The sequence below is a fragment of the Taudactylus pleione genome, unplaced genomic scaffold (genome assembly GCF_031769625.1).
Source record: "Taudactylus pleione unplaced genomic scaffold, aTauple2 ptg000140l, whole genome shotgun sequence".
NCBI lineage: Eukaryota > Metazoa > Chordata > Amphibia > Anura > Myobatrachidae > Taudactylus > Taudactylus pleione.
The window spans coordinates 2,562,675-2,589,341 of record NW_028284542.1 but is presented as its reverse complement, the minus strand read 5'-3'; the positions used below and the strand labels follow the sequence as shown (position 1 = coordinate 2,589,341).

General features: G+C 45.9%; 1 protein-coding gene across 2 annotated transcripts in view; it reads left to right on the top strand.

Moving 5' to 3' along the window:
• The first annotated feature begins 1,496 nt into the window (after positions 1 to 1,496).
• Positions 1,497 to 26,667, top strand: part of GDPD4 (glycerophosphodiester phosphodiesterase domain containing 4) — a 78,591-nt gene continuing 53,420 nt past the window's right edge. Inside the window, exons 1-2 of one of the 2 annotated variants that reach the window (XM_088473797.1) lie at positions 1,497 to 1,584; positions 26,435 to 26,644. In XM_088473797.1, the coding sequence (XP_088329923.1) occupies positions 26,462 to 26,644 (183 nt within the window). In that variant the 5' untranslated portion in view covers positions 1,497 to 1,584; positions 26,435 to 26,461. Of the gene's footprint in view, positions 1,585 to 26,395; positions 26,645 to 26,667 lie in introns of both variants that reach the window. The other variant, XM_088473796.1, reaches the window with a different exon arrangement.

The following is a 26,667-nucleotide window of genomic DNA, read 5'->3' as shown; positions in this document are numbered from 1 at the left end:
CGCGATCATTACCCTGCAAGTCATCACCCTGAAATAATTTTTCAAAAGTAGGCAAAAAATTACCTCAGGCCGCGGAAGTGCCGGTACCCAGTGCTTTCTATGAAATAAGGACCAGTACTCATACAGGATGTACAGCACGGCCTGGGTAAAAGTGTGCAGATGCTTATTTCAGTCATTTCTGAAGTGAATTAGATGATTTCTTCCTGTTTCTGGAACTAGTTATAAGAATTCAAAATTATACCCAAAAAGTGTTGCGGGTACTGTGTATCCCTGAGTACCACCACGCCAAAGCAGGGGCAGGACCACTACCAACACACAACCCATCAGTATAGTCTTTCGCCGCAGCGGTCACTACCGGCACGCGATACCTCCGCCTCTCAGTTACTGATAATTTTATACAGACCGAACTATTGACGTGCAATATAATTACTGGAGATGTAGATAAGAGACCGGTGGCCGCAATGCCGCCGGTCTAAATCCTGACAGGGGAAGACCGACAAGGGAGTTAAAATAGGCGTTGAAATACTGACGCCTATCTTAATATCGACTCCGAAATACAGAAGGACGGCTGCCCGAACGAGGTAAGTTCGCGGCGCCCATAGCGTTAACCGCGCCGGGGGGAGGGTTAGGTTTAGGTAGCATAGCGGGGTTAGTGTTAGGTTTTGGGGGGGGGGAGGTTAGGGTTAGGCACCCCTGGGGGGGATAGGCACCACTGGGGGCAGGGTTAGGGACTAAGGGGGGAGGGTTAGGTTTAGGCACAAAGAGGGGAGATTTATGTTTAGGCAGTAACGGGGAACGTTAGGCTACAAGAAGGGAGGGTTAGGGGGAGAAGGAGGAAGGGTACCCCTGTCGGGATACCAACCATCGGGATGCCGCTGTCCGTATTTTGACAGTAGGCATCCCGACAGCCGGCACTACATACCCATTCCTAATTACTGAACCGTTATTACAGCCACCTGTCACATAAGCAGCATAATTTGGGGGTGGGGGTCAGTCAGGGGTTTCCAGCACTCATATCCATCCATTGGGGTGGTATTTCTGTGTACTGATTTTTGCTTTCCCCTCCCGGAAGGATTAAGGTATCATTTTACTTATCACAGTCAGTAACTATTCTGCCAGCTAATAACCCTGGCACGTCTGCTGTCAAAAATAACATGCGGCTGCCAATCACAGTTATACCGTAAATACTTCCTTGTGGCAGGGGCCTGTCTCTCTCTCCAAGATGTTCTGCAGCAGCTGTATAATGTCACAGCATCAGTGTTGGGGCAGCACAGTGCATGGCACACACATTACCCCCCACCCACTGCCAGCTGTAAATAGACTGGTCTGGGAAAGGGAACAGACTAGGAGGATGTACATGTTACATCCAATACTCAGTCTACACACAGTGCCAAAGAAAGGAGAGATCTTCTCACCCCCAGCAGCAGGAGCCTGAGGCGCCTCCCTCTGTGGGATGGACCCAGTTGCAGCATTGATTGTACATTACCCTCTGCAATTACCGCTCATGCACCATTCACTGGGCTCTCTCCAGCCTGCAGAGGGCAGTTGATTGCAGAGCAGTGGACCCCCAGCTCCAGGACCCAGGTCAGGAACATATATATATGTGTGTGTGATTGGACATGTATGATGACTGGACATTAGTTACACCCCTGTCCTCTGCTGTTTAGGAATATGTGTTGTTTTCCTGCTTCCATGTCTCAAGGTTAACCCCTGAGTTGCTGTTTCACCATTAACCTATTCTGGACCTCATAGGGCTGCATTTTGCATTGCGCAGTGAAGTGGTTAAACTATTGTCAGACTGAGTGTCCATTGCAGCGCCCCCGCCTGGCCGTGCTGGGTAAACGCAGCTAAGCCACTGGCATTACATGGAAAGTACCTGTCTGTAAGAGGATATTTTGTTTTTGGTTTGGTTACTCTGTGGTTCACCCATCAGGAGACTGTTTTTAAAAAAAAAAAAAAAATTCCAGTTTAAGGAGTATTTGCATTTTACAGTATACATAGTATTTCTGAATGCCCAGAGCAGCATCTGTTCTTCATGTAAGCACAAATAAATAGTGTTTCTGATTACCCAGACCAGGACCTGTTGTTCTTAATGTAAGCAGAAATAAATAGTATTTCTGAATACCCAGACCAGGACCTGTTGCTACAGCAAGAATGATTTTTGGCAACCTGCTGCTCTTTTCTTTGGAACTACAAGTACCAGCTTGCCCTCCCCCCTCCCTGCCAGGCAAATTAATTTGATGACGGAAGCCCCAGGTCGCTGATCAGTTGGACTAGACTAATAATCTCAGACATGTGACAGTGTCATAGATACATTAAAAAAATAAAATAAAATGTAGTGGAATTTGTTTTTCAAAAAGATTTTTGGAAATATGTTTAAAGTGAGGTATCCGTGGTCTGGTAGCAAATTACAGGGTGTAAAAAAGAAGCTTTCGCAGAATTCATACTAGTTTGATTTAGCTAAAGTTGACTGACTAATACTGACATGTCACTTCTGGCTATAATCCTCAACCCCTCTTATGTTTTATTAATACACCCATCACACGCATGCGCGAGACCCGGATAGCGACGGCCAAGCCGTCGCTCCGGGTCTCGTACCAAAGGGGGCGTGCTGTCGATGTTGAGTGACAGCACACCCCCTTTGGTGGGCGGGCCGGGGGCGTGGCTGCCCAGACGGAGGCGTTCCCATGGGAACGCCTCCCGTCTGGGGGCCCACTGGCATCACAAGTGATGTCAGTGGGAGTGCTTTTGGCTCTGTTAGAGCCAAAAGCACTCTTCGGCTTGCGGAAACGAGACCCTACGGCAAGGGTCTCGTTGCAAGCCCGATGGTCGCGATGGTCTTGACCATGGCGACCATCATCATGGCCGCTCGCATAAGCTGTGGGTGGTAACCCACAGCTATGCGAGCGGCCAAGAGGCGCCCGGCTCTGAATCAGGCCCACTGTTACAGACCGCTGTCACATCACTTTACAACCACTGTTTCTTTAAATTACATTTTACAGTTTGGCTTCTGAAATAGACTGTACTCTATATTCGTTTACAACTCTCGTTATTACATGTCTCACTTTTGCGGTTATAAAGGTACTAGCTGATGTACTCTGTTTCACCCGAGTAGACCTTAGATATTTACTGTTTCCATTTCCATTTTACCACTCCAATAACCCATTAATCCTTTACCTCTATAGTAATGCATCACTGCTATAGTAAGACATTACCTTCCCTCACCTGTGTACTAACACATTCCACTCCCTCATCTCTGTAGTAACACATTTCCCTCCCTCGCCCATGTTGTAACACATTCGACATTCCCCTCCCTCACCTGTGTAGAAATACAATCCCTCCCTCTCACCTGTAGTAACACATTACTCTCACTCACACCTGTAGTAACTTATTCCTCTCCCTCACCTTTGGAATAACACATTCCCCTTCCTCACCTCTGTAGTAACACATTACCCTCGCTCACCCCTGTCCCCTCACCTCTGTAGTAACACATTACCCCGCTCACCTCTGTAGTAACAAATTACCCCCGCTCACCCCTTTAGTAACACATTCCCCTCCCTTTGCTCATGTTGTAACACATTCCCTTTTTCAACTCCGTAGTAACACATTTGACATTCCCCTCCCTCACCTGTGTAGTAACACATTATCCTCGCTCACCTCTGTAGTAACACATTCCCTTCCCTCACTATTCAAATAGTGGAGCCACACCAATTGCCAGTGATGTTTGGCAGCACTTGGGGTGACAGTTGGTGTTTGAATATGAACTGTGCTACAGCCAGGATGAGACAGTCAGGCAGGACACTGCCACTGCACAGGGGGAGGAAATATAATAGCCCTTTTTACTTCCTTTGGAGTCGAATTTCGAAAAATCCCTTCTTAGTGGGCACCTATGTCATGGAAGGAATATACTCCCACGATTTTCATGTTTCTAGGTCCAGGGGTTTGGGGGCCATTGATGAGTCAGTCCAACTCATTTTACATATATTAGATTATTGGAGAAATGCGTAGTGAGAGTGGAAGGTGTAAAATGCATCCCATTAGAACCATTGGATGAGATTCCATCCCTGCCAGTTTGGAGCTGCTGCAAAAATCAAATTCACCCCTGGAAAACACATAGCAAAACAATAACCAGACCTCTCCACCCCTTATCGCATTTCACTAATCTGTCTCTGCAAACTGCTGTCATTTCAATCTCCCCCACAACACTAAGCACATCAATACATGAAGAGATAGTTAGCTTTCTAGTTAAGGTCATAATCTTTGCAATAATGACTACATCCTCTATGTCCCCTGACTGTATATATTGAGTACAACCTCTATGTCCCCTGACTGTATATAATGAGTATATCCTCTATGTCCCCTGACTGTATATACTGACTACATCCTCTATGTCCCCTGACTGTATATAATGAGTACATCCTCTATGTCCCATGACTGTATATAATGAGTACATCCTCTATGTCCCCTGGCTATATATAATGACTACATCCTCTATGTCCCCTGACTCTATATTACGACTACTTCCTCTATGTCCCCTGACTGTATGTAATGACTACATCCTCTATGTCCCCTGACTGTATATAATGACTATATCCTTTATGTCCCCTGACTGTAAATAATGACTATATCCTTTATGTCCCCTGACTGTACATAATGACTATATCCTTTATGTCCCCTAATTGTAAATAATGAGTACATCCTCTATGTCCCCTGACTGTACATAATGACTATATCCTTTATGTCCCCTGACTGTATATAATGAGTATATCCTCTATGTCCTCTGACTATATAATAAGTACAACCTCTATGTTCCCTGACTGTATATAATGACTATATCCTATGACTGTATATAATGAGTATATCCTCTATGTCCCCTGACTATATAATAAGTGTTTCCTATATGTCCTATGACTGTATTTAATGAGTACATCCTCTATGTCCCCTGACTGTATATAATGAGTATAACCTCTATGTTCCCTGACTGTATATAATGAGTATATCCTTTATGTTCCCTGACTGTATATAATGAGTACATCCTCTATGTCCCCTGACTGTACATAATGACTATATCCTTTATGTCCCCTGACTGTATATAATGAGTATATCCTCTATGTCCCCTGACTGTACATAATGACTATATCCTTTATGTCCCCTGACTGTATATAATGAGTATATCCTCTATGTCCTCTGACTATATAATAAGTACAACCTCTATGTCCCCTGACTGTATATAATGAGTATAACCTCTATGTCCCCTGACTGTATATAATGACTATATCCTATATATCCTATGACTGTATATAATGAGTACATACTGTATGTCCCCTGACTGTATATAATGAGTACATCCTCTATGTCCCCTGACTATATATAATGAGTATAACCTCTATGTCCCCTGACTATATAAGTGTTTCCTATATGTCCTATAACTGTATATAATGAGTACATCTTCTATGTCCCCTGACTGTATATAATGACCATATCCTCTATGTCCCCTGACTGTATATAATGAGTATATCCTCTATGTCCCCTGACTATATAAGTGTTTCCTATATGTCCTATGACTGTATATAATGAGTACATCTTCTATGTCCCCTGACTGTATATAATGACTACATCCTCTATGTCCCCTGACTGTATATAATGAGTATATCCTCTATGTCCCGACTATATAATAAGTACAACCTCTATGTCCCCTGACTGTATATAATGACTATATCCTATGACTGTATATAATGAGTATATCCTCTATGTCCCCTGACTATATAATAAGTGTTTCCTATATGTCCTATGACTGTATATAATGAGTACATCTTCTATGTCCCCTGACTGTATATAATGAGTATAACCTCTATGTCCCCTGACTATATAAGTGTTTCCTATATGTCCTATAACTGTATATAATGAGTACATCTTCTATGTCCCCTGACTGTATATAATGACTATATCCTCTATGTCCCCTGACTGTATATAATGAGTATATCCTCTATGTCCCCTGACTATATAAGTGTTTCCTATATGTCCTATGACTGTATATAATGAGTACATCTTCTATGTCCCCTGACTGTAAATAATGACTACATCCTCTATGTCCCCTGACTGTATATAATGAGTATATCCTCTATGTCCCGACTATATAATAAGTACAACCTCTATGTCCCCTGACTGTATATAATGAGTATATCCTCTATGTCCCCTGACTGTATATAATGAGTATATCCTCTATGTCCCGACTATATAATAAGTACAACCTCTATGTCCCCTGACTGTATATAATGAGTATAACCTCTATGTCCCCTGACTGTATATAATGACTATATCCTATATATCCTATGACTGTATATAATGAGTACATACTGTATGTCCCCTGACTGTATATAATGAGTACATCCTCTATGTCCCCTGACTATATAATAAGTGTTTCCTATATGTCCTATGACTGTATATAATGAGTACATCCTCTATGTCCCCTGACTGTATATAATGAGTATAACCTCTATGTCCCCTGAGTGTATATAATGAGTATAACCTCTATGTCCCCTGAGTGTATATAATGAGTATAACCTCTATGTCCCCTGACTATATAATAAGTGTTTCCTATATGTCCGATGACTGTATATAATGAGTATATCCTCTATGTCCGCTGACTGTATCTAATGAGTATATCCTCTATGTCCCCTGACTATATAATAAGTGTTTCCTATATGTCCTATGACTGTATATAATGAGTACATCTTCTATGTCCCCTGACTGTATATAATGAGTATAACCTCTATGTCCCCTGACTATATAAGTGTTTCCTATATGTCCTATAACTGTATATAATGAGTACATCTTCTATGTCCCCTGACTGTATATAATGACTATATCCTCTATGTCCCCTGACTGTATATAATGAGTATATCCTCTATGTCCCCTGACTATATAAGTGTTTCCTATATGTCCTATGACTGTATATAATGAGTACATCTTCTATGTCCCCTGACTGTATATAATGACTACATCCTCTATGTCCCCTGACTGTATATAATGAGTATATCCTCTATGTCCCGACTATATAATAAGTACAACCTCTATGTCCCCTGACTGTATATAATGAGTATATCCTCTATGTCCCCTGACTGTATATAATGAGTATATCCTCTATGTCCCGACTATATAATAAGTACAACCTCTATGTCCCCTGACTGTATATAATGAGTATAACCTCTATGTCCCCTGACTGTATATAATGACTATATCCTATATATCCTATGACTGTATATAATGAGTACATACTGTATGTCCCCTGACTGTATATAATGAGTACATCCTCTATGTCCCCTGACTATATAATAAGTGTTTCCTATATGTCCTATGACTGTATATAATGAGTACATCCTCTATGTCCCCTGACTGTATATAATGAGTATAACCTCTATGTCCCCTGAGTGTATATAATGAGTATAACCTCTATGTCCCCTGAGTGTATATAATGAGTATAACCTCTATGTCCCCTGACTATATAATAAGTGTTTCCTATATGTCCGATAACTGTATATAATGAGTATATCCTCTATGTCCGCTGACTGTATCTAATGAGTATATCCTCTATGTCCCCTGACTATATAATAAGTGTTTCCTATATGTCCGATGACTGTATATAATGAGTACATCCTCTGTGTACCCTGACTATATAAGAGTAAATCGGAATGGGTATGAAATCCCAGCAATCGAGATGCCTGCTGTCAATATACCGACAGCGGCATCCCGTTGCTCAGTATCCCGACAAGGGTCAGGTAAGTATAGTAACCCCCCCTTCTCCTCCTAACTCTCTGTTCCTACATCCTAACCGTAACCCCCCACCACCCCATCCTAACCCTCCACCCTTGGTGCCTAAAACTAACCCCCCCAGTGGTGCCTAACCCTAACCTCCCCCTCCCCTAGCCTAACCCTAACCCCCCCTTCCCGTGACGGCTAAACCTAACCCCCACTGCTAAGACCTAACAAGCCCGCTATACTTAAGTTCGGCATCCCGGCTGTCGGGATTCCGGCGTCGGCATGTCACCTACTGTTGGCATTCCGGCGCCGGTTTTCTGGCCGGGTAGTGGCAGGGCCGGTGCAAAGTTTCCAGGCGCCTTAGGCAAGATTTCACCAACCGCCCCTGCTCCCTCCAATTCATAATATGCCACGCATTGGTCTCCCCAGTTTATAATAATCACAGCAGTGTGCCAAATTCATAATATACTATATAGAATATTCTACACAGCAGAGCATCAATGTCATAACGCACCTCATAACACTGCCGCAAATTAATAATATGCCGCAGAGTCATGAATTATGCAATTACATTTATTTCTGTGGACTCAACGGCGCCCTCCAGTGGCCTGCGCCCTTAGGCGGCTGCCTAAAGCTGCCTAATGGTAGCACTTGCCCTTGGGAGTGGCATTCCGCGCCGGGATTTCGTCAGCTGCGATGCCACATGTAGGTATATTAACTACATCCCGAGTAAATCCTCTATGCCCTGTGACTGTGGTAATGAGTATTTCCTCTGTATATATAATGAATATATCCTATATGTCCTATGACTGTATATAATGAGAGGGGGATTGAGCACCACTGCAGGGTACACCCCTGCCAGGTCTATAGTTGTTACTAGGATCTATTGCTAGGAGAGCTGAGGCAGCGCAACCTACTCTAAGCTCGGGACGTAGTTACCGTGCCGACGGACGGGATGCCGGCTGTTGAAATCCCGGTGTCGGAATCCTGACCCAGGACTAAACATAGGTGCCTAAATCCCGATGCCGGTTTAGACACCGGCATTCCGAATATAATTATAGCGAGCTGGGTTAGGTGTTAGCCGCGGGGGGGGGGGGGGGGGGGCGGAGGGTTAGGTTCAGGCACCACGGGGGGTTAAGGTTAGGCTCCGGGGGAGAGGAGGTTAGGGTTAGGCTAAGGACAGGGGGGGGTTAGGTTTAGGCACACTGGGGGGGGTTAGGTTTAGGCACACTGGGGGGGGTTAATTTTAGGCACTAAGGGGGGAAGGTTATGTTCAGGCATCGGGGGGGAGGGTTAGGTTTAGACACTAACGGGGATGGCAATGGTGCATACACACGGTCAGATTTGATGAACGATTGAACGATTTCTGACAGTATTAAAATGAATGAAATTGTCAAAATCTGACTGCAACACAGACGAAGTCAGAGTTCGTTATCTGACATGCGGAAACGCGCATCGTTCGTCGATGCATGCCCTACGTGTCAAAGATATGAACGATTGAATGATTTTTACAATCGTTATCGTTCATATCTGATAAGAAATCTGACCGTGTGTATGCACCATTAGGGTTCAAGAAGGGAGGGTTAGGGTTAGAGGCAGAAGGGGGAGGGTTCGTATAGTTTCGTACCCCTGTCGGGATACTGAGCACCGGGATGCCGCTGTCAGTAATTTGTTATTGTAGACACAAGGGGGCGGAGTGACAGAGAAGGAGCAGGCGCAGTGATCTTCACACTACCGAAGTGCACTTCAGCTCATCTTGCCATCTCCGGATGGCGAACTGAAATGGAGAAGCTAAACGTAAATATGACGTTTCCGTTCTTCTCTGAATCGCTCTCCCCATACTAGTGTAACAGTACTCGGGGGGCACCGCTGGAGAAATCTTAGACCCCATCTTGAATACGAGGAAGCAGCGAAGAGTCCTGTGTATGAAGTGCTCTATTAGACAAAGCTTTTCATCGCTATAGGAATAGACCCCAAAGCATCTTCAGTTGCCACTAAAGCTGTACTTAACCGACTTTAGTTTGTGAAACAGATACTGATGTAACTCAAATGAAACGTCCTGAACTGCAGAGTATTTTATCTACTCTCACTAATAAGAGTATTTGTATTTTATTTTTTTTAAATCGTTTATTAGAATTAAAGGTAAACAACAGTACAATTTGGTGTCACAGTAAATCTATTCTTCGAAAACAATATATATATAATCATATAGAAAAAATACACCGGTAATGTTGCAATAGAAAAATTTCTTCAACTAATTTGAAATTGAGAAAAATATTATCTTAAATAGTTATAACAACATTGGTAGAATGTGGTAAGAAAATAAAAATTTAAATTCAGGTGAAGGATATTTGGGAAGAAGGGAAAGTATAAAAAAAAATTAAAAAAAGCGAGGGGGGGAGTGTGTAAGCGAGTCGGGGTAACGTACGAAAAAATAAATAAATAAATATTAAATAAATAAATAAATAAATGAAAACATCGGGAATAGATATAGAGGATGCGATTCATGAAAGACCTGGAAGAGGAATTGCTTGAGAGGAGTACCAGGGTGACCAAATTGAATGGAATTTCTGCACTGAGTTATTCAAGAGGCTGGTAGTATAGAGTATTTGTATTTTATTGCTGGTAGACTTGTTAATTTTCCCTCTGGGAACGTTTATGGGGGCCATGGCACCGGCCGCAATGATTTGAGTGACCCACTTTATGTAATTATTATAGATTTTCTCTGGGCCTAAGCCAGTTCAAAATACAATTTACTGCACTTGATGGAATGAAATTATTGGCCGGATCTGGCTGATTAACACATATATCCTCTTATTCACAGTCGTTGAGAAAATCTGTTCTGTGGTCTGACTATTGTGCTAAACAGAAGGGAAACCCCATTCATTTATAGAAAGTTAGGTAACTGCTCACGTTGCTATAGTATTATAGTCATCCTGATTATATATACAGTATATATCTACTGTATGTATAGGTAAATTAGCTGCCTTCCTATATCTGTTCTATTTCTTCCTAAGTAAATTGGCGCCCTTTTGTATTTTTACCTGCCAGGTAAGGGTAACCCTTGTTTATTAAAATTCTGGACAGCCGCCAAAGACTTTGGCCTCAGAATTGTGGAGGTGGTCGGCTGACTCGTGTTCGCTCGTTTAATTACATTTTCTTGTACTTTGATAACCATGCCAACATAGAAAATGGTCATTTTAATTAGTGAGATAATTAGTTTATTTCTTTTAAACCGGTGGTAAGTGGGATGTTCTGGATATTAGGGCCACGGAGCTACAGCATATGGCAGTCGGTTTAAGTGGTGGGCAAAACGTGGCCTCGGGATTTGAACTAATAGAGTGTGCATCTTTAGAAGGGGAACTGCTGCTACCCCCTACTGCCTGGCTTGGTAAGTAGACAAAACTAAATTTCGTGAACTAAGGGCCTGATTCAGACCCGATCGCAACCGCTGAGCGCTCGCAACCGAGTCGATGGTGGCCCAGAGCGCATGCGCACGACGGAGCCGGCTCATGCGTGAGACCCGGATAGCGACGGGCGATCCGTTGCTCCGGGTCTCATACCAAAGGGGGCGTGCTGTCGATGTTGAGTGACAGTACGCCCCCTTTCGTAGGCGGGTCGGGGGGGTGGCTGTCCAGACGGAGGCGTTCCCATGTGAACGCCTCCGTTTGGGGGCGGCCCCACTGACATCACTTGTGAAGATGGCTTGGAATGATGGCTAGGGTTTGAGATATGGGATGTGGTTTGGTCACACCGGACAATGACCTCGGTAGTTAGGGGGACCTGAAGGGCCTTATTCCGAGCCGCGTACAACCCGCACGCAATGCTGATGTTCATGTAGCGTTTTGTTTGCAACTGCGCATACGCGTCCAAATTAATAAAAAATCCCGGTGGCGCATGCGTTACACAGAGCGGACGCACAGAGCAGCTGTGGCGATTGAGGGAGACGGTATAAAGTGATGGGCGTTCCTGGGCGTTGGCTAGGAGTGCCCACAAAAATGGTCCCTTCAGTGGACGTGTCGCGAGCATGTCAATGCAAGCAGCAGACATAAGAGGCCATGGCCAATCTGAGACTGCCATAGGGCTGGTGCATGTTTCAATTGTGCGACTGATGGTGTCGTATAAGGACACATTGATCAGTATTACAGCGTGCACGGAGGCGAACAGCGGGCGTCTCAGTCCTTGCACATTTGGCCGCACGGATGTACACCAGGGAGGGAGTTTGTAGTCGCATTTGCATAAAGTCTCAGGCGGACGACCGTCCATAGCCGCTGCTGCTGCTGCCTGCGACTGGAAGAGTTGATTAGTATTGGTGACTCCCATCATAGCCGATCAGGTTTCGGCTTTCATTGAAATCATTTGCGCTGTATGTTAGTGTCTACTTGTTTGTTAATGTGTCAGATTTGCTTAAGGTGCGTACACACGTAGCGATTTTAAAGAGCGATTTGAACGATATCGTTACCGTTATCGTTGAAATAGCTAATTTAAAAGGTCCCTACCAACTTACCAGCGATGCGCGGCCGCGTATGGACGACAGCGATTTCGGCCATCGTCCGTGCATGCTGGTCAACTTGCTCGATATTGAGCAAGTTACTATAGGGACCCGCGATTGACGGTCGCGGGTCGCTATAGTCGTCGGTAAGTTGGTGGTGTGATGGATGATCGATATTGATCATCCAGCATACCAGGGAGGGCGCATAAGGATCTGCCAGCGATATCGTATCGCAGGCAATTCGCTACGTGTGTACGCACCATTAGACAGCCCTTCCCTTAACTGAGATATTGCCTCTTAGCAATCCATATTCTTATTGCCTCTTTGACTGACCATGAAGATCCCTTTTCACGATGGGGAACCTAATCAGTTACAAATCTGTCACCGTTAGTTTGGTGTTGAAGCTTTTGTAGATCTTAAACGCCTGAAGAAGACGTGGGACAAACCTTAATTTGTCCAGACACCCCGAGGCCTCATTGTGTGTATAATATATATATATATATATATATATATATATATATTACACATTACACACACATACTGTGTGTGTGTGTATAAGGAGCCTCAAGGTTTGAATCTTTTTTTACTTACAATAATATCGGAGAGTGCCACATTATTAGGACATGCATTTATTTTGTTTGCATGCGCCCCACCAAGTATCTGGAATATGGGAGCGCCTCCATACTTCCTGTCAGGAATATTAATTGCACCAAGAAAACATTTTTTCGTTATTATTATTTCTCTGGGTTTCACCTTGTAAGTGATGTCCTCCATAGTAGACCAATAAATACTAACGTTGATGCTTTCAGATCAGTACAATTAAGTCGATAGTCATTGTCCAGTGATCCTTCCCTCCCTCTGCCTTGTGGTTTGCTGCACATTATAACCGCACAGGTGAGATCGCACGGCATAACCAGTACCTATGGAGTCTGGCCAGACAGGTGGCAATTCTATTTCACTCAATTAGTTGACAAAACACCTCCTTAACCCGGCACCCAGGGTATATGCCCCACCTGCCCCACCCATGTTACGCCATCTTTAGGGCGCTTGCTCTCGTAGCCCCGCTCCTTAATGTGGGAAGGAGTTCCGGGGATGCAAAGAGGGATCTGAGCGGATCCTTCCGCCACTTTCTCACTGACTCCCTGGCGGTTGTGCGCATGACGGTGGAGGAGGTAAGTAATGCAGCCACTTTTGTAGCTTCGATACTAACTGAGGGGACAGCTGCTTTTCCGAGCAGCTTTCCCCGCAACGGAGCAATGATGAATTGCTCCGGTGTAAGCTATACCCCGCTGCGAGTTGGATACTTAATCATCGGAGGCCATATGGCCATCGATGATGAATAGGCCCCAAATGAGCTTAGTACTGAATGTACAGTCCTATTTGCTAGCAAACCTGTTCTTACCACTCTTTTGTAATTATAGAATCATTATCATCATCTGCCGTTTAGCTAGAGGCAGAAACAACATATTTGCAGTGCTTTGGTGAAATACTTAGCATTGTCTCTAGTTATATACTCCGGCATCGGCTGGAGGCGGAAACACTTTGATTTCTGGTGTGGCACCTACATGGCTAAATGTAGATATGTATCTGGAAAATTATTTCACTTGCAGAAGACCCAGTGCAGATGGAACCCAAAGAACACATTAAAAGAATATGGCATGGTGCGTTCAGTAACGTGAGATGGGGTGATAAAACTTTAAACCGCCCGTCTCATTATAGGTCAGATTAATTCTTATAAATTAATCAATAGTGTCTTGTGAAATTTTCACCCTTTTCTCTACCTGATACTTCAGTCCAGGATGGATTGGCCATCTGGCAATTTTGGCAAAAGCCAGAAGGACCGATGGCCTGATGGGCCAGTCTAGCCGCCTGGAGGTCAGGCTGAGCAGCTCCGCTTCCCGGTGCTCTGCTCAGCCAGTAGGCTATCTCTAATTTGCAAGCAAGACTTGATGTCATGATGTCATGTCCCGCAGCAGCACACTAGGAGAGCCATGCGAAGACGGGGCGTAATGCAAGGCCACACCTCCGTGACGCACGGAACTACCTACTAACTAGTAGCCTAAACCCCCTTCCTCTGTATATGCAGGGAATGAATGCCTGGCCCGAGTCTTCTTCAGTCTCTCTCCAAATGTACCCAGAATAAATATTACATAGGGATCCTGGGTTTTTAAGTAAAAGTGGCTAATTACACAGGTCTGTGAAATTTAAGGTATTGAAAGTTTTTTAATAATACTTTTATATTCTTAATTATACCCCTGTGAACATCAAGAAATAGTATATTAAAAAAAATTACCACATCACATTTACCTATAAGGGGGTTACATACATTTTTAAGAAAAAACAAGAAGTTTCATTGTTTTTGACATTATTTATTGTGAAATGCGAAGAAGTGTAGATGATATCACTGTGTTTTTGTCTTAATTACATAATAAAATAACAAAATCAAACAATAATAGAAAACAAAACCATAATTATTGAAAAAAATCGTTTAATATATTTTTTTTGTCTTCAAACTTCGTTTTGTTGCTTTTCGCTTATAAGCTTTTTCTGTGTTGTCTCTGTGTATCATCCAGCAGCAGTCAGCCATCATGCTGACGCCCCAACGACCCTGGTATCTTCTTTCTACATCTTTAACGTCTTGGTGGAACCGTTCACCCTGTTCTTCACTGTAGTCTCCGAGATTATTTGGGAAATGCTCAATATGGGAATTCAAACTCACATTGCAGCCGAGGTTTCTGTAACTATTAAGCATTTCCCTGACAATTTATTTGTAGTTTGGATCCTTGACATTGCCTAAAAATTTTTAAATCACTTGTACTGTATGAGTGGTGTGTACTGTATATTTACTGTGTATGTGTGTGTGTATGTGGTGGTAGGCAGGGGTTAAGATGAGCCGTCACAGGGCAAAACTGTGTTGCATCTGTTGTATTTGGTTCCATCTCCGCCAGCTCACCTTGTAGTTGTAGTAGTAGTTGTTGTGTGTGTGTGTGTGTAATGTTCCTTTAGACAGTATGGGGTTTAGGCCCTTTTGTAAATTTCAGCTCCAGGCCCATGTGGACCTTAATCGGGCACTGGGCGGGGGGTAATTTTATGACGAGAACTGAATTGCAACGTTCTATACAACAGACTGAATTAATTTAAGACCATGGGGTCTATTTACTAAGCATTGTTAGGAGACAGAGTGAAAAGTGATAAGTCGGTGATAAGGTGCCAGCCAATCAGCTCCCAACTGTCATTTTTCAAACACAGCCTGTGAGATGACAGTTGGGAGCTGATTGGCTGGCACCTTATCACTGACTTATCACTTTTCACTCCTAACACTGCTTAGTAAATAGACCCCAATGTTTTATAATAAATGTAGGCAGAATACATTTATTACTTTAAAGAAAAGGAAAAAAATATATGACTTATTCATAAATACACGTTTTGCAGAAAAACGTGATGTGATATGCAAAATCGGGAGTCATTTTCGTGTTTAGAAGCCAAAAATCTATAAGTATCACATAAATTCCTTTAAAAAGCTTTTTCATCGCAGACCTGTGTTATTAAACTCGCCTATAAAGGTGAGGCTAAAGCTTCCCAATAAGAGCCTGCGGCATTTTCACAGTGAAGGAGAGACCACCATCACACTACAAGCAATAACGCAGGTTATTGTACGTGAAAGCGCAGCAACCAGGGTTACTGTGCAGTGTGAATGGGCCAGGTTATAATTACCCGGCTCGCTATGCAGTGTGAACGGGTATCCCAGGTCGATCCGACCCCCGTAACCACTCACAGCATAGGAAGAGCCGGTGCAGTGGTTTAAGAAATATTTTTTTTTCTAATTGCTTCACGTAAGCCATGACTTCACAAACTGTTTTTGCACTTCTGAGTGGGATAATTGAGATAGAGCTAAATGCGTGGGGGGAGGGGTGGGGGGGATGAGCATTAATTAAGACTAATTAAGCAATAGTACAGTTGATCTGGGGGCCACACTTTATTTTATACAGCTGAGATCGGACTAGGGTTAAGGCTTATTTAGGGTACAGAGAGAGTGTGAGGTTGTGGACCCGGGGTGGTGATAGGAGCAGACACTGAAGCAGATTTAAATGAAAATGAGGAACTTTTAATGAGTGGCTTAGTAGACATGGAAATGGCAAAAGAAAAAGTCCATAGCACTGAAGTGCACTTGGGATCTGTAGTGAAGCTAATGGGAGAATGTCCAGACAGTGACAGGCAGGAACAGTCCAGGATGCAGGTTTTGTGAGGCTGAAGAGAATTTGCAGGCTGAGGTGAATAATGTCCAGAGGAAATGCAAGTGGAGGCAAGGTGCAGGGTAATAGCTGACACAGGTACTCAGGCAATGGGAGAGGTAATTGGAGAAGGCAGGGGAATCCAGCAGGGTAAGGAGCAGGTTAGGTGAAACAGGCTTAGGTAGCTTTTCCAAGGAGGCAGGTAACGAGCTCAGGAACTCTCTCTCAGCTGCCACTGAGAAACACGTTGCACTGGCCATGCAAGGGAGCTCTGAACTCCCTTAAATCCCCAGTGCTCAGCCGTGACTGGTCAGAGAGGAGCATGTGACACACCAGGATAGGGCGACTAGGTCACATGATCGGTGGCAAGATGGCGGCGCCCATGCCAGAGCGGAACGGAAGCACCACCAGGCCTAACCAGACCAGAGTGACAGTATGCCCCCAAAGGACTACACACAGCCAATGCACCCCGCCAGGCACCAACGCCACCGCCAGACGCCCCTCGCCATAGCGTCCTCACAGGTATCACCCGCCGACCGCCATGCCGAGAAACCCTGGTCGTGACAGTACCCCCCCCTTTAGGGGTGGCCTCAGGACACCTTCTCGGCATTACAGGGTGAGCCAAGTGGACTTTGTTGACAGGACAGGAAGTGTGGACATCCTCAGCTTTGGTCCAACAGGAACAGGAACTGGAAACCCCCTCCTGGGGTACAAAACTTGAACCCTCCTCTCGAGGTATGGGACTGAAAACCCCGTCCTGGGGCTGGATACTCGGAAATCCCCTATGGGGCTCTGGAGACCCCCGTTGAGGTTGAGACCTTAGAGACATCCTCTGGGGTTGAGGCCTTGGATTACCCCTCCTGGGGCTACAAAGGACTTCCCAACAGGTGGTTGCAGTTGTATCGTTGTCAAAACTTTTGCCCCAAGCACGGGTGTATTCCGTAGTGTCTCTAGACCACTATCAGGGGATAGTGACCATGACAAGGCGTCGGTCTTCTGAAGGCAAGACCCTTAACATTCCACACTCCATGACAGAACTTGCATAGTGTTCCAATCAATTCTGGGGTTGTGCTTACGCAGCCACGGGTATCCAAGTATGACTTCATGGGAAGCCTTGGGTATGATGATAAAACTGATATATTCAACATGGAGGGCTCCAACACGAACTAAAACAGGTTGAGTTTTCTTAGACACAGTTCCATTAGAAAGAGATTTTCCATCAATAGAGGTCCAGGAGACAGTATGATCCAAGGTGCTGCAGGGAATTTGTAGTTTATCTGCCAACCGTGATGACATGAAATTCCCTGCTGCCCCTGAATCCAAAAGGGTAGACACAAACACAGGACTAGAATTAATGTCTAAGGCTATGGACAAGACATAGGCCCTCATTCAGAGCCGTACGCTCTGAGCAGAGCGCACGCTCTGCATGAGGGCCGGGCTCCTTTTTCATGGAGCGTCCTCCTGGACGCTCGTATAGCTGTGGGTCACCACCCACAGGCTATACGAGCGTGCATTTTGATGGCCGCGATGGTCGTGACCATCGCGACCATCGAAATTGCGAGCCGGAGCCTGCGGTTGAGGTTTTCAACCGCAAGCTCCGGAGTGATTTTGGCTCTATCAGAGCCAAAATCACTCCCACTGACATCACTAGTGATGTCAGTGGGCCGGCTTCTGACGGGAGGCGTTCCCGTGGGAACGCCCCCGTCAGGGAGGCACACCCCCGGCACGCCCACCAAAGGGGGCGTGCTGTCAATCAACATCGACAGCACGCCCCCTTTGATCAGACACAACGAGCGAAGGAAAGTCCTTCGCTCGTCGTGTCTGGCGCATGCGCACGACGGAGCTCCCTCCGTCGTGCGCATGCTAAGTGCAGACCATCGACCCACTTGCGAGCGTACAGCCGCTCGCGAGTGGGTCTGAATCAGGCCCATAGCCAATATGTTTAGAGGTTGGAAGAATTGCTCCTAACCGAGTGCACCCAGAACTAGCTAGAAACGGGACGCTCCCCGGCTTGCAGGTACAGGAAGCCACCAGGTGACCCGCGTCTCCACAGTATAGACAAAGGTTCTCTTTAAAGCGTCTCTGTCGTTCTTCTTAGAGAGACGGGTATGATTTACCTGCATGGGTTCTTCCTCGGAAAGGGAGGGAGTGGAACGTGTAGGGGAAGGGAGACGCTTAGCTCTGTGCTTTTCATCTTGGCGCTCTCTAAAGCGTATATCAACTTTATTACAAAGGGAAATGAGATCAATAAGACTAGAGGGTAATTCACAAGTCACTAGATCATCCTTTAAACGATCTGATAGACCTTGCCAAAAGACCAATGTTAAAGCTTCTTCGTTCCACTTGAGTTCAGATGCCAACGTCGGAAACTGAATGACGTACTGGCTGACAGGACGGGTCCCTTGTTTTAACTTCATGATACTGGAGGAAGCAGAGGGAAGTTCTTCCAGGCTCGTCAAAAATCCTCCTGAATGTTGCTAGAAACTCTGGGTAATTGTCCAGAAGTGGATCTGAACGCTCCCAGAGCGGAAAAACCCATTCTAGGGCAGAGCCGGATAACAAGGACACAATGTAAGCCACTTTGGTTTTAGGAGCAGGGAAATTAGAGGGTTGCAAAGTAAAGTGCACATCGCACTGATTGAGAAATCCACAACACAGTTTTGGAGTACCATCAAACTTATCGGGTGTGGGAAGATACAAACGAGGAGTAGATCCAGAGGAAGATATCACAGGAGTGGGGATAGGAGTAGCTGCAAGCACACTAGGAGCCGTTGAAGTAGCTTGTACAGTATCCAGACGGCGTGCAATGTCCTGCACAAACTGTGCCATCTGTCGCTGCATAGTCTCCACACTCTCCAAGCGAGTTGTTATGCTCAGAATTAAATCCTGTTTTTTAGTTATTTCTTGCTTAAACTGAGCTTTTGGTGCTACATGGCTCCCAGGTTTTCCAAACGGCCTGCAATACTTCGGAATAAATACGCTCCAGACTCCTGTCCCGTGGCCGGGTCCATGGGGCCAGTGCAAACTGTGAGGTTCTGGTTTTGTTGTGGACCCGGGGTGGTGATAGGAGCAGACACTGAAGCAGATTTAAATGAAAATGAGGAACTTTTAATGAGTGGCTTAGTAGACATGGAAATGGCAAAAGAAAAAGTCCAGGTATAGCACTGAAGTGCACTTGAGAACTGTAGTGAAGCTAATGGGAGAATGTCCAGACAGTGACAGGCAGGAACAGTCCAGGATGCAGGTTTTGTGAGGCTGAATGAATTTGCAGGCTGAGGTGATTAATGTCCAGAGGAAATGCAAGTGGAGGCAGGGTGCAGGGTAACAGCTGACACAGGTACTCAGGCAATGGGAGAGGTAATTGGGGGAGGCAGGGGAATCCAGCAGGGTAAGGAGCAGGTTAGGTGAAACAGGCTTAGGTAGCTTTTCCAAGGAGGCAGGTAACGAGCTCAGGAACTCTCTCTCAGCTGCCACTGAGAAACACGTTGCACTGGCAATGCAAGGGAGCTCTGAACTCCCTTAAATTAAATCCCCAGTGCTCAGCCGTGACTGGTCAGAGAGGAGCATGTGACACACCAGGATAGGGCGACTAGGTCACATGATCGGTGGCAAGATGACGGCGCCCATGCCAGAGCGGAACGGAAGCACCACCAGGCCTAACCAGACCAGAGTGACAGTATGCCCCCACAGGACTACACACAGCCAATGCACCCCGCCAGGCACCACCGCCAGACGCCCCTCGCCATAGCATCCTCACAGGTATCACCCGCCGACCGCCATACCGAGAAACCCTGATTGTGACAGAGAGTATATGAATCCTGTGTGCATTTCTCCTTTCCTGGCTGCCTCATGGTGCCCTGTCCGACTTTGGGGAATTTCTGGATAGAACACTACTTCCTGGTATCACACACTTTATAGCAGACATAGGGCTGGACTGTTGTACGATTGCCCATTTACTTGTGATTGCAGATAGTTGGCAACTCTCTCCTGAGAAACACCTTGAGATCAGATTGCAGGCATCTGAAATGCATTCTTATCACCAAACGTGTGCAAGTTCTATACTGAGGATAAGTATCACACATACTGCACGTAGGCGTAGGAATATTTTTCTCTGTTTTCCATCTATACAGGTTAGCACAATATTCCGCATTTATATTGTTTGTTGGTAAAATGTTTCAGCATGGCAGAGTTCTGTTGGTTGCCCCGACGGCCCGATACTTTTTAAGCAGTGACGTTCGATCCAGTCGCACTACGATTCTCAAACCTTTTAAAGAAATCAAAAAGTTTACTAACTTGACAGGTTTGAGCTCTATAACTGTCTTAATAGTGTTCTAGTGCCTGATTCTGCAGAGGACGGGATGGCGAAGCCACACACAAGCAGCTCTGCAATTCCGTCCTTGCTAAAATGCTAACGCATTAGGAGGGGTCTGACTCCCCCCTGCTGCATCTGTGATCCCAGCGCTGCGACCGTGGTGGCAGCTTGGGGTCACCATCGCGACTATCGGTCGCGATGGTGGACGGTGCCGGCCAGCTGAGTAAGCCTCAGGTTACGCAGGCTGTCCGACATGCGAGGCCAGGAATCTAGGTCCATGAACGCAGATCCTGGCCTTGCCACTCCTGCAGACTGTCCCCACCCTCGCACCGCCCCCGTATGCGCCTCTCTGCCTGTCAATCAGGCAGAGGCATAGGAGGGCCAGCCTGTGATCACGCAGGTCCTGCGCAGGCGGAGAATCCCTATAATCACTGCCGGATCAGGCCCTAGATAACATTTTATTGCAAAAGGCAAACCGAGAACATAGCTCGATTAAAAAAAAACCAAAAACTTAAAAATACTCATATTAAAAATATAAATTTTATTGTTTATAAAAATAGCTTAAAACATTCATCTGTAAGTGAACTTCAAACGCAGACAGCAAATTTTGCTGATTCAGAGCCGGACGCTCTAAACGAGCGCCCGCTCTGAATCAGGGCGCTTTTTTATTTTTAATAGTGCGGCCTTTTGGCCGCTCGCATAGCTGTGGGTGGTAACCCACAGCTTATGCGAGCGGCCAAAATTATGGTCGTGATGGTCAAGACCATCGCGACCATTGGGCTTGCGACGAGACCCTTGCGGTAGGGTCTCGGTGACTGCAAGCCCTGGAGTGATTTTGGCTCTATCAGAGCCAAAATCACTCCCACTGACATCACTAGTGATGTCAGTGGGGCCGGCCCCAGACGGTAGGCGTTCCCATGGGAACGCCTCCGTCTGGGCAGCCACGCCCCCGGCACGCCCACCAAAGGGGGCGTGCTGTCACCATCGACAGCACTCCCCCTTTGGTGCGAGACCCATAACGACGTCTTGGCCGTCGTTATTCGGGTCTCGCACATGCGCACGACGGAGCCGCCTCCGTTGTGCGCATGCGCACTTGGCCAACATCGACCCGCTTGCGAGCGGGTCTGAATTAATCCCTAAGTTCTGCTCATGTCCACGGCCCGATGTCCTGCGAAAATGTTTGAGATTGTAGAAGCAGTGTGGAATTTTCATGCACCTCTACGTAAAGGCCTCAGGGCTGACGTAACGCATTAGTTCCACACCAAGACAGTCCTGTTATGTCATGGTTTGCTCCCCATTGCCCACACTAGGAAACAGGAATGTGCTTTATGCTGTGCTTGTGCCGTATACATTTTGATTTCCGGCAGCCCCCAAGGTAGTTTCTGGTCATCTTGCATGACCTGAGATATCCGTTACAATCTGGGCAATGTTCAGATATGTGTACTGTGGGCCTGATTCAGCAAGGGAGAGAACCACACGCACTCGGCCGATGTTTTCACGCTGCGCATGCGTATGTATCGCACTGCGCGTGCGCGAACTAGCCAGGGCGATCGGGTAAGGGTACGCAGACTACACGCAGTGTGTACGCAGACCCTTCCGATATTGATTGACAGGAAGTGGCGTTTGTGGGTGGTGACGGGGGGGTGGTTGGGCGAACGCAGACGTGCCTATAGGGGAGTGCATAATTAAGGCAGTGCGGCGTCATACGCAGTCAGACGACTCGATGCACGCAGGAAGTGGCCAATGTCCTGCGCCAGGTCCAGTCATCCTCTATTGTGCGTCTGGGTCCGATGGTTGTCGATGTTACCGATGTTTGCGCCTTCCAGCGTACTGATTGAGCATTGAGTAGAGGGAGATGGGCGGCACTGTGTATTGCTGGGCGTCTGCATCCTTGTGCTGCGGTTGCCGTGCGTATACATTGATTAGCATATACACGCAGCGACCGAGTGCGTGCGTTCACCCCCTTGCGGCCCTTGATGAATCAGGCCCTGTGCCCCAACATCATCTACATATCCCGGATAGAGAACTATTGCAAATATGCAGCTGGCACAATTTGTAATAGATGTTTTTTTTTTATGTCTACTATGATATTAAAAGTCTATTTTTTTTAAATTATCATTTTTCTTTTACTGTTGCTCAAGAAAAAAAAAAAAAGTGTTGGATTTTCCTAAATTATCATCTGAGCCTATGCAAATATTACTTTTAAAGTGAACTTGTCAACTATACGCAGTAGAGCCAGTGCTGATCCACTTACATCACTGGGGCATGGTCTAATTAATTTATTTATCAACATTTATAAAAGCACACACATATTATGCAGCGCTTTACAGAGAATATTTGTCAGGAACCGTCCTTACCCTCGGCTCGGGGTCCTGCTGCTCTGTCCAGGCGGAGGTCCCGGCCTGGGAGCTCTCGGAGTGCGCTGTTGACGGGTCCTCAGCATTGCGGTGGTCTCAGGGGCCCAGTGCTCCGGTGGAATTCCCGCTGGCTCTGGACACTGGGCACTGGGCCCATCCAGCTGACTGCGTTGCTGTCGGGCTCCCTTCGTGGTGATAGTCTCATGCGGCATTCCCGGCGGCTTGGCACACTGGGCACCGGCATGTTGGTCCTGGTCAGCTGAATGATAGTCTCTAGTGAAAGCCGGGCCGATGTCCACTTGACGACATCAGCCCATCCCTGCGAGACCCAGGGTTTAAGTATCCTGCTCTGACAGCTTCGTTGCTAATACATGTCCTAGGCTCTACTCCCGGCTGGTGGTCTTAGGCTCCTTGACAATTCCCACTCTGGCTTCAGTCTATGTTTATATTTTAGTTCCACTCCGGCTAAAGTGTATATTCCAAGTCTGGCCCCACTCCGGCTCCAGTCTCTGCTCCTAGTCCGGTCCCATTTTGTCTCCAGTGTATACTCAAAGTCCGGTTCCACTCCGGAACCAGTTTGTGCTTCAAGTCCGGTCCCACTCCGGGTCCAATCTGTGCTCTTAAGGCACACATCCACTAAGAGACATCAAAACGACTGCACAATTACGACATTGTAACCGTGCAGTCGTTTGTCAGTCTGTGATGTGCCTACACTGAACGAACAGTCGGTCAGTGCAGGCTCATAAATCATCTTCAAACATGTTCAACCTGACGTTATTGTCAGGTTGTACAACATAATTGTACGATGATAGATGTCTAAACGTTATGCAGTCGGGAAGCCAGCGGACGTAATCCCGACAGCCGGCTTCCCGACTGCTTTATCCCGGCGAGGGTTAAATAACAGGCGTCTAGATTTCTAGACGCCTGTCATTTTACCGACGCCGGGAGACCGGCATCCCGTTTGAAGTGATGCCGGGCACCGCTGCGGACAGCCGCGGGGGGGGGGGGGGGGAGGGGAGAGTTAGGTTTAGGGCTCCCGGGGGGGACTTAGGGTTAGGTTCCAGGGAAGGGGGGGGTTATGTTTAGGCACTTAGAGGGGTATTAGGGTTAGGCACTGGAGGGAAGGTTAGGGTTAGGCACCCCTAAGGAGGGTTAGGGTTAGGGGGGGAGGTTAGGTTAGTTAATCCTTACTTGGGACGATCGGGATTTTCAGCCATGTCGCGTCCGGCGGTAATTCATACCGATTCCGTCTAAACAACCAACAGGAGCGCGCATCGCTGGTCGTTTTAGACATTTTTGTTAACGATATGCAAACGATTATTTAACGATATCGTTATCGTTCAATCGCTCACTTTAATCGTCTAGTGGATGTGTGTCTTTAGTCTGGTTCCACTCCGGTCTCAGGGCCTGATTCAGAGCCGCTCGTAAGCGGCCGCTCGTTCGCACTGAGCAATGTTCGCACAACTGCGCATGCGTACGGTTTGTAATACGCATGCGCGAACCAGTCAGTGCGGCCGAAAGTCGTTTGTTCGCTATATAGCGAATGCCTGCTACTTTGAGTGACAGAATGAGGCGTATGTGGGTGGTAACAGGGGAAGGTGCTTGAAAACGGGGAGTGGAATTCAGAACGCAGGCGTGCTTAAAGGTCAAAACGGGCGTTTTATGGGTGTGCATAATTAAAACAGCAGCGTCATTGACCACGTCACTTGGTTGTTTTATAGGCAGAACTGCTCGCAATATAGTGGTAGGGAAAACCAGCTACAAGAATAGCGAGCAGTTCATACGCTGTTCGATGTACTCGATTAATCTAATAAGTAGCGGACATGACGTATGGTGCGAGCGGCCAGGGGGCGTCTTTTTCAAAATTTCGACCGCAAGTTTTGCTCGCTCGTTCAGACTTAGAGGCGTGAACAGACCGCACTGAGCGAACGGTTCATTTGAATAGCCACCCCTTGTTTTTGAACGAACGACCGCAAATAGCGAGCGGGTCTGAATCAGGCCCTCAGTGTGTACTCCAAGTCTAGTCCCAATCCGGTCCCAGTGCCTCTTCTATCCAACCCCAGTCTGGCTCCAGTGTCTGCTACAGTACTAGTCCTACTGTTTGCTTAATGCACCTTCCTTTCCAATACGGTCCTGCTGTATACGTATCATTATTAATTCATCTATGAGGAGGAATTATACATACGACCATCTCTACTGCAAACCTCCCGTACCACCGGTGGGCAGGTATCTATGTCTCTCCCAGGCTCTCCAGAGTGCTCAGTCCTGACAATATTTCAGTCAATGACATAAGTCCTTGCCCCAGTGGAGCTTACAATCTATATTCACTACCACAGTGGTTCCCAGACTGGTGGTCCAAACCAAATAAGCTACTGTACCACCAGTATGTTTTTGGAGTATTAGAAGGAGCCTGAGCACCGGGAGGAAACCCAGACAAACATGAGAGAGAACATACAAACTCCACACATTGTGCCTCGGTCAGGACTTGAACTCAAGACCTCGGGACTGTGAGGCAGCAATGCTTACCTCTACGCCAACTGTGCTGCCCTGTCTAATTGTAACCAGGCCTGAAGTTTTCATTGAGCAATGTTTCCTAGTGACTTGAATATGATCTATTCCCCTGAATATTAGTTTGGCTCACAGAATTGTCGACCCTCCTGTGTGTGTTCAGTGACAGGTTTCACTTATATATTGTATTATTTATCATGATTTGTTTGTATCGTGGCGCTTTCAACGAACAAGGCTGCATAACATGTTGCCGTTTTTAGAAATCAAAGATCATAACACATGAAGTAGTGGACGGGGGCAGTCTGGTTCCATTCAAAACAGGGTTGCATAAAATTGGATTAAAAAAAAAATAAATAAAAAACGGATTTATTTGATTTAAATAGGTTTTTTTATTAAAACATTTTTTTTAAATAAATGTAAAAAAATGTAAAACATTTACTTAGGATTTTTTATTAAAAAATTTTTTTTATTTAAATCCCCAAAAAATAAAATCTGATTTAAATCAAATAGATCAGTTTTTTTTTATTTTTAAATCCAATTTTTTTTTTTTTTTTTTTAATGCAACCCTGATTCAAAATAGCTGAAATTTGTCCCGATTAAAAAAAACTAATTCACATTTTGTTAAATAAAGAAAAAAAGTGTTTTGACGGCGGAGTCTACAAATTATTCTCCCATGCTCACCGTAATATGCAAATTATGTTTTCTATGTAGCTTTATATTTATCACCGCTTTGTAGGCTTCCTGCACGGCTCACTGTCCCAGTGTTTGCCTACAGAAATGAAGAGGATGTAAGACTCCCCAGATGGGGACTTCGCTCAAGAACCTCAGGAGGATCAGGCTGGGGAAGCTGAAAATCGTGCGTAGGCGCCTCCTGCAGCATTATGAGCATCAGCCCTTCATCTCCCTACTGGCGGGTCTGTACAGCTGCAGATGGAAGCGGTACCAGCGCCAGAAGACAGAGCCTGGACAGTGCTGCTGCGTGACGGTAAGAGGCACCGAGGCAGACTC